The sequence below is a fragment of the Salvia miltiorrhiza genome, chromosome 1 (genome assembly GCF_028751815.1).
Source record: "Salvia miltiorrhiza cultivar Shanhuang (shh) chromosome 1, IMPLAD_Smil_shh, whole genome shotgun sequence".
NCBI lineage: Eukaryota > Viridiplantae > Streptophyta > Magnoliopsida > Lamiales > Lamiaceae > Salvia > Salvia miltiorrhiza.
Window position 1 is genome coordinate 9,395,939 of NC_080387.1, and position 9,195 is coordinate 9,405,133.

Below are 9,195 nucleotides of genomic sequence, written 5' to 3' on the forward strand. Positions count from 1 at the left end.
ATATGGTCACCATGGTCAGGCTCAATAAACTCATTCTCATTTGGCAAGTTGTCAAATGCTTGCTCAATAGGATCCACAATCATTTGTGATCTAATGAAGTTATTAATTATGAAGCAAGCCATTATGAGCCTAATCTGCACCTTAATGGGATAATAAGTGGTGCTGCGTAAAATCCCCCACCTCATCTTCATTATCCCAAAAGCGCGTTCTATGACATTACGTGCCCGTGTATGCCGGAGATTGAACAATTCTTCTCTATTTTGGGGCCTTGCAGCATTGGGCCCCCACTCCTTTAGGTGGTACCGAACACCTTTATATGGTGCTAGAAAACCTTCAGAATTGGCATAGCCATTATCGCACAAGTAATAGGAACTTACAATCCATTCAGCATCAAATATTATTCAACATATATATTTATGTATATGCAGCTGGCAGATTATAAACTAATGGCATGTTTTTAATAAACTAATATGTACCCCGTGGGACTTTCAAACCATTAACACGGTTAACGGCATCGCGTAGAACCCTAGAATCGGCTGCAGAACCCTCCCATCCGGGCAAGACATACGCAAACTTCATGTGATGGTCACACACGGCAAGGGTATTAGTTGAGATCTGGCCCTTACGCGTTCTATACCGCGGCTTATCAGCATTTGATACCATCACATTGATATACGTTCCATCTAATGCACCCAAACAACCCTATAATGACATATAGCAAAGAATAAACGCATGACTTAGTTACCAACCCGAAAGGAGCAGGGCATTTCATTTATTTAAAATAGCAATATACCTTGAACCACCTCCATCTCATGTCGGTTGAATCATCAGCAACAGGAGTTGGTTTTACCAATAGAATGACACCCAATCGTAGAATAGCCTTTAGTACAACATGTATGTAATGCGAAACAATTTGTCCAGATCGCCAAATATCAAATTTAACGACCCTATTCTTTTCATGATGGGCAAGAACAGACAAGAACATCGCCAATTGTTCATCCACAGTCACAAACTTGCTATCATTAAGCCCCCCTATAACCCTCAACAATTGAGACAACCGACCGAATGTATTTCGGTCCATTCGTAAGTTTAAAATGCAGTCCATATCACTAAACTCAATCATCCTATTCAGGTGCTTAGTTTGGTCAGGAATTCTATGGATAATACCATAGGGTTCTACCAAGGTTCTATGTTTACGCTTTCGTTTTTTTGATTTCTCAAAATAATCAATGACAACAGCCAGCTGTATTTGCTGCTCAAATAAAATTTCTTCCACTGCCATGTACACACAGGCATTCATCTTCTTCAAGGTCTGTAACACATCTATTCCATAAATGACACAAAGATTATTTCGCACCAAATCAGTCTTACACAAATAATCACAAATGACACATTCAGATAGCAACATACATTACCAGCAGACTCCACGACGGATTACAACACGATTTACGCAGCCATAATATTCCCAGCAATTCATATACAACACCAATTACAAGCAACGAATGGAGCATAAATATCAATTTACAAGGAAGATAACAATGAACCCAATAGATTTTTTGAGAAAATATGTGCTCAATTCGTATATCAATAGCTCCAAAAAAAAAGGCGAGGAGCATTCAAATTCTTACCCATTTCGCTTAAGCCCTAGCTAGTAGGGATTTCCACACAATCCGCGAGCAATTGCAGTGCAATTCAACAAACCCCGCGATAGCTGCGAGGCTGCGACATGTGCAAATAACAACCCATCAAATGTTGAATTGATCCACAAACCAAATCTAGGTAAATCTATGGAATGGTCATGTACACACAATTCTGGGGAAATGATTCGCTTATTTTCAGAAATACAGAAAGCAGAACACAGCCGGGCACCAACACGTCAATTACCTTGATGATAAAATCTCTCTGAACTGAGATAAGAGTTCATCGTTTGTAGTGTCTTCAGTTCGCCCAAATCTCTGTGCGGTGAATGAATTTTTTTGAATGCAATCGATGGATTTTTTAATGGGCAATTTAGGAAGAATTAAAAATAGATTGGGTTACTGTAGAAACCAAGCCTCCTTAACCAGTGGGTGCCGCCTTTTCCAGATGCTTGGTGTAATAGTACTTTTTGGGCAGGGCCCAACATAAATGACGGGCTTCCCATGTTATAATAATACAATTCAAACGCCCAGTTAATAATAAAACACTCCTTTTAACTGTCGTTAACCTCCAATTGAAACACGCCCGTAGTGTCCAACTCGGTCCAGACATATGTGGAGAAAGTGGTCGCGAGCTGAAGTCCATGAAGGAGGCACTGAAGCTCTGCATCAAAACTGAAAGATGCCTTAAAAACGGGTGCAAAAACCTGCTAGGAGGCACCTCTTGAGTCTTTGACCAACTCTCCCTTATCACCATCTAAAGGTCTGCATCAAAAGAACCATCCGTATTGAGCTTTACCCAAGGCGCATCAGAAGGATATCAAGAAACCATTGTCGATCTGAGTGGCCACTCACCTAATGATGTTGATCATGGGCATGAAAGTGACCTGGGGAAAGCAACCATGCCAATGGATCGGAAGCAACAACTTCGCTGAAACAAGGATATGTAATTGATGGGTAACCTGCTAGATCACATGTGACACACGAAAATGAACACCTAATGTTTGCGGTTGTTCCTCTTCGTCTAAAAAAACCATAAAACTAGGCAAGGGATAATCAAACTGATATGTAATCTATGGGGTCTAGTAAAAAAAATTACTCTAGACAGTGAGGGTGTGTGCAACATCAGTGAAGTGCTGTGGTGCAATGTGAAACTAAGCGGAAAAATGTAACCATATGGACCTAGTAGACTCACTCCACAAAAAAATATGCTCAATAGATTTGATCCATGTAGACTCACAACAAAGGCATTTAGAAGCAAGACAAATACATACATGACACGCCAAAAGAAAACAAAGATAATAGGTAGAAGACATACATTCCAAATAGCCCAAAAGAGTAGTTAAGGCTAATAAATTGTTCATGTAAGATTATTATCGTGTCGGAATTAAATACAAATATTATCCTTTAAAGATTTATTGACATAAATACAATTTGATTTGTACAATGAAGACATTAAGATACGACATAAATGCAAAATTTACACGATTTAGTTGATATTGACACTATAAGTGTGAATTCTATATACGAAATAAATCAAAAAATAAACATATTTAAAATAGAGGCAAAATGAAAAATACCCATTTTGAAATAACAAAAAAAAAAAATAATACCCATACTTATAAAAATATATAAAAAGTATATACTCTTACCATTTTACCCTTTAGCATGTAGGCGTGCATTAGGCCAATTTTAACTAATGCACACATACACGTTCGCACGATGAATGACCTAACGTGTAAGCGTGTATTAGATCAATTTTAATTAATGCACATTTACACGCTCTCACGACCTAGCGAGTAAATGTGTATTGATCGCATTTTGTGTAAGCTAATGCGCGCCTAAATACTCGCATGACGAAGCGTGTAAACGTGAAAGTGTGTAAAGATAAAACGATTTTCTATTGTTCGCGTGAATTTGCCCCGCGATCAGAAGGCATAGCGGCTGCGCCGGAGAAGAGAAAGTGTCGCGACAATTCGGATGAGAGAGAAAATGTAGCAGAGGACACAAGATTCGATTGCTTTGCAAAGATTTTTGAAGGAAGACCGGAGTTTCTAAGCAGGCAGATAATGGGGAAGCGGTGGAAGCGAAGTTTGGATTCGATTAAGGAGAAAGCTGTTAAGAGGAAGATTCGTAATTCGATCATTTTCTGAGTTTGTGTGGAAGATGACGTTTTTTTTTTTTTTTCCTTTCTACGTGAGTGGGAAGATGAAAGAGTAGGGAAGATGATGTGTAGATTTATTTTGTTTCTTTTGTTCATTAAGGGTAAAAATGTATTTTCATACAAAATATGGGTAGTTTTTATAATAGTGTGTATAATTTGTTTTTGGTATATGTTTTTACTATAGATATACTATGATCGTATTATACTATTATATGAATACTAATATGATACGAAATATTTATATAATATGAATCTGACACAAATACAATACAATATTATCTTATCGACATGAATACGATATAAGAGCATCCACATCGATCGACTCATCCGTGGTGACTCGAGTCGATTTTCCGATGAGTCGACCGATGTAGGCTGCCTCGGACTCGAGGGCGATTCATCTGGATGAGCTCGACTCATACGCCTAAAATGGAAAGCGCGTGCAATGCACGTGCCGTATTAAAAAAAATCTAATTTGGAATAGTAATGGTCCTATTGCCGATTTTTCCTTTTTTATTTTCTTTATTTTTAAATGACTATTTGACCGTTTTAATTTTTTTTTGTCTTCAACGGCTTTATTCCTTTTTTTTAGTTTCATTTATATAATCCCCCCTCCTCCCCCAAGCCTCTTCCGAAACCATTCCTCCACAATTTTAATTCTCTTCATCCTTCATTTTTTCCATCTTTCAAATTCTTCCACTTATCAAAATGGATCCAAACGACTAGAATGCTCCCGACTATTTTTCGCCAAAGACCGATGATCTTTCCAGCGACTACCATCTCAACTTATCGGTGTTCAATTTAGGGGACGAGCCCCAAATGGCCGAGGAGGTGGTGGGGAAGCGTGGGCTGCGGAAGGCGATGGCTCACAAGGAAAATGCGGCGGCGACGGTGACGGAAGTTGGCCAAAAGGGTCGTCATTCTTACACTCTTGAGGAGTCGAACCTCATCGTTCGGATTTGAGTCTTCCCAATGCATGCTAATGAATCATAAATGGTCCCCTCATTAGATGACTTAGAGCATCCACAACCCTTGTGTCTTAGGTTGTGTCTTAGATGGTGGTCCCCATCTAAGACACAGCCCTCCACAGCTCTTGTGTCTTAGCTTGTATCTTAAATCTTCATTTCCACAAAATCCCCAATTCTACACTTTAATTTTAAAATTCCAAATTTTCATTAAAATTAAAATTCAACATTACAATAATTAAAATAAAATTGAAGACTTAATTAAAATACGATAATAAAATTAAAATTACAATAATTTCCTAGGGCGATTAACGAGACCAAATGTGCTTCTTCAAATCCAAAGTGAGGCGAGCATACATATCCGCGTCTTTGCCACCCTTCTTCGAGGACGACGGGTTTCCGTCTCCGGATCACCAATATCTTCAACAATTTGATGAAATTGTTGCACGAGATGGGAGAATTGTTGAGCACGTTGCTCGTCGCCGCTTGATGAAGAAGATTACATTTTTGTAGAGATTTTTTTGATGTGGAGATGATTTTTTAGAAGTGAATTAAATGGAATAGAAATGGGGTATATATAGATAATGTAAAAAGTTAAATATAAAAAATAAAAATTGAAAACCTATACTACCGTTGAATCCAACGATTTGATTGTTGTTTTTTTTAAATACAAAAAATGGTCGAAAATTTTGAAAAAAACATAATTTTCAATTTTTTTTAAAGGGGGCGCATCCGCCGGACGCACCATATATCTTCCGCCTTTGTCCTGTGTCGCCGTGGAGACGCGGCCTCGACCCAGCTAAGGTCGCCAGTGTGGACAGGTCTCCGTTGACGCGCCTCGATCCTAGGCGCCGAGATCGCACTGAAGATGCTCTTAGTAACTGACTTAAAAGATGTGAATGTTCGAAGTGGATGTTAATATTAACCAATTAAAAGATGCGGATGCTCGAAGTGGATATTAATTGTTAACCCATTGGTTTGGTGCACCTCTAATAAAAATTTGAAATGATAGCAAGTTAAGAAGCAAAAATATTGAGCAGGAATGAATATTCATTCATGGCGTTTAGCTGAACCGTAATTCCGCCTCTTCAGTTTTCACGTGCCCCAATCTTTAACACTATCTCCCTTTTCCTCTCTCTAGAAATCAAAACTAGAAATCAATGCACACCAAAATTGTCAAAATTCAAGCTGTCTATTTCACCGCTGCTGCTGCTGCTGCACAACTACCTAAACAACACAAGAAAACCAATAAGAAATTCAGATACCCAATCCATCTCTTTGTCGTTTTCCTTTTCCCTCCCAATTCTGAATTCTCCCACTCTTCACCACCCACCACCAAGCAAGTTCCACAACTTCCTTTCTTCGAATTCAGTCGATTTCAATATTGTTGATACTTCTCTTCTAACTTTTCTCTGTTTTTTTTTTCTTTCCCTTTTCTGCTTCTTTTAATATTGCCAGCTAGATGTTGCTTCTTCTTCTTCTTGTGGTAGTAATAAAGATGGTGTATGGGTGTGATACAGATGACACGAACAATATGCATTTAATAATGGATTGCTTTTTTGAATTTTTTATTTGCTTTCCCCTTTTGAAGTATGTTTCTGTGCTGTAATGGGCTGCGACTTCTGCAGGGAAAGAGGAAAAAGGGATGAGGGGTTTGGAGATGGGTGCTGGGTTGATGAATGTGGCCGCTTACGCTACTTCCACCAAGCAGTTAGGGTGGCTCTCCTCGGTTTTGGCTGGTATTTTGATGTGCAAAGTTGTAAGCGCCTCTTCTCTCTCTCTCTCTCTCTCGTTTTCTACTTGCCAGGCCATTTTCTGGGCGTTGTTCATTTTGTGGAATTGGCGATGTCTTTGCTTTTATGCTGACATGAAATGATTTCTACTAGATATTTTCATTTGACAAATCTAGTTGTTCAGCCAAATCTTGTTTGATGTTAATTTGTAGCGCTGTGTTATGTTTGCTTCGTTTCTGAAAAAAATCAAAATTATGAGGTTTAGGGTTTAGGCAACAAGATACATGATTCATTAGAGAATTGATTCTTTCGAGGCAAATACCGTTAACAGCATGTTTGCCATGTATAGATTTTGTTTTAAAGAGCTCATATTTCGTTCTTGAAGGTATACGACTTAACAGGCATAATTAGTGCGTCATTAGTGAAGGAGTACAGAAGACTTAACAGGAAACAGAAACTAGAATGGAACAACAGGTGATGCTTCTTTCTCATGTTGAAATTTTCGTTATGGATGTTTTTTGTTATCTCTATTGCATCTGAGATTTGAATTGTGACTGATTGTTTGTGTAGGGGGTTCTCCACTTTCCATGCCATCGCTGCAGCAGCTTGCGCTCTGTATCTCCTGCTCATCTCTGATCTTTTTTATGATTCTCGAGATCAGTTGGTCATCAATAGGTCATCAAGTTTATCGAACACTACATTCGGGGTATGCTAATATAAGGATCAGAATAGTAGCATCAACTTGATAATATGAAGTTTGCTAGTTCTAATTCAAGTCTTCTTAGTAGTTAAAGCATATTGAGAGTGGTGAGTTGTATGATCAAGGACTATGTTCTTTGATCACCCCAGAACTTAGCATACTCGATAAGATAACCTCAATGAAGATATCCAGATCTTCATTATTTGGATTCTTTCAAGAAATTTACTATTGAAGGAACCAGTTGTCCGTTACTTTAATTGTACTCAGCTATGTCATCAAGAAATTTTCTAGTGTGCTTTTCTAATATGTTTTGGCTTAATGATGCAGGTCTCAATTGGGTACTTTTTATCAGACTTGGCAATGATATTATATCAATATCCTGCCTTAGGTGGAGTGGAGTATGTAAGTAATCTCTTATACACCCGGAATTTTCCCTCTCTTATAAATATTCACTCAATATTATTGTAAACTGCCTTTTTCTGGTCTGGTGAGAGGATCTTGTTCATCTGGCTCGTTTCTTTTGCTAGGTCATGCATCACGGACTCTCCATGTTTGCAATTATTCAATCACTTTTCAGCGGTCAAGCGCAAATTTACATACTAATGGTTCTTTTCACTGAAATCACAACCCCGTTTGTTAATCTAAGATGGTAAGCTTAGGAAGCAGAGATTCTGTGGCATCCATTATATTCTCCATCTCTTTTGTTTGCTTTCCTTTCCTGCTCATTCTTTATTTCTTCGAACAAACTCAGGTATCTTGATGTTGCTGGCATGAAGAATTCCAAACTTTATATTTACAATGGTGTTGCTCTGTTCTTGGGTTGGTTGGTACGTACCATTACACTTCAACAAAGTTCAGTGTATCATTTCTATTTATAAGGTTTAGGGGCATACGAAGTAGAACTCGCATGAGTTCCCAAACCCAACTTTTTGGTGGCCTCTTATGCAATATCAACAAAAAGAAACTGGAACCAAATTGAATTCCTTGCACATGATGTGAATTATACTACTGTTTCATTTCATCTATTTTGTTTCATATCATATTTTATTGGTTCTAACTACGTAATTTTGATACTCAGGTTGCAAGGATTGTGTTATTTGTTTTCTTCTTTTACCACATGTACATCCATTTTGATCAGGTGAGCAAGCATTTAACGGTAAATGCTATTGTTCGATGTTCCACGACTAACAGTCCTATTGCTGTGACTAACTCTGGTAATTTTAGTTTGGAGATCTCTAGATAACTCAAAAACCTCAGCCAACGTAGTTTTAAGCATGCTGTAACAAACTACAAGATTGTTTTATCAAATATTACTTAGTTGAATAATGGTTTTATTATTCAGCTGGGATACAGTATTGGTCATAAGCTCATCACATTTGAACCATTGCATAAACACATGATTGGAACTTTTCCTTTCCTCATGAAATAGATTTAGCCATGATGGTTATTTGCGTACATTCATCAAGGCATGTGAAGCTAAGGCCATTATCCAAGTTCTGCTTCAACTTCAAGTGTGCTTGAATCGCCATATTTGGTGTTCGTTTGAAGCCCCAATTCAAATTCACTAATGTCCAATGATACAAAGTCTATTAAAGTGTAGTTGTCAGAAAATGGCACCTTAGCTTATTATGGCTTGTTTTGATTTAAATATAATTCGACTGATTAGGTTTGTGCACGAGTGACTTATATGGTTGTGTTTGGCTCGTGTTTCAGGTGAAGTTAGTGTACCCACTAGGATTTTATAGCTTGCTCACAGTATCCCCTGTGTTGGCGATGATGAACGCATTCTGGTTTTGGAAAATTGCGAGAGGTATGGTGAGAACGTTGAGCAAGGCTAGACACAGTCAATAGTTTTTTACATCAACTCTCATCAGGCATGTCAATATCAATTCTTATCAACTCTCAACCAAAATCTACACCTTTTAATATCTTCTTCTGTAATGCATTTAACCTCTGATTCTTTATACCTGTGGGGTTTTTGATCTTGGATGACCTTTTA

The 9,195-nt window shown here is 38.0% G+C and overlaps 1 protein-coding gene across 2 annotated transcripts; it reads left to right on the forward strand.

Moving 5' to 3' along the window:
- Nucleotides 1-5,768: 5,768 nt before the first annotated feature.
- On the forward strand, nucleotides 5,769-9,195 carry LOC131006525 (uncharacterized). 2 transcript variants are annotated; one of them, XM_057933676.1, is made up of 9 exons: nucleotides 5,769-6,149; nucleotides 6,392-6,522; nucleotides 6,882-6,970; nucleotides 7,067-7,202; nucleotides 7,524-7,598; nucleotides 7,724-7,845; nucleotides 7,948-8,023; nucleotides 8,275-8,334; nucleotides 8,910-9,195. In XM_057933676.1, the coding sequence occupies exons 1-9, from the start codon at nucleotides 5,924-5,926 to the stop codon at nucleotides 9,045-9,047; spliced, it is 1,053 nt and encodes a 350-aa protein (XP_057789659.1). In that variant the 5' UTR covers nucleotides 5,769-5,923; the 3' UTR covers nucleotides 9,048-9,195. The 2 variants fall into 2 exon arrangements, with proteins under 2 accessions (XP_057789659.1, XP_057789660.1); XM_057933677.1 differs by having other exon boundaries at nucleotides 5,848-6,102.

Bases quoted from the DNA above. Each gene is read 5' to 3' on its own strand.
- LOC131006525 (XM_057933676.1), top strand. From the start codon at position 5,924: ATGCACACCAAAATTGTCAAAATTCAAGCTGTCTATTTCACCGCTGCT. The intron at 6,971-7,066 runs GTGATGCTTCTT...TTGTTTGTGTAG, and splicing joins AAACTAGAATGGAACAACAG to GGGGTTCTCCACTTTCCATG. The intron at 7,599-7,723 runs GTAAGTAATCTC...TTCTTTTGCTAG, and splicing joins CCTTAGGTGGAGTGGAGTAT to GTCATGCATCACGGACTCTC.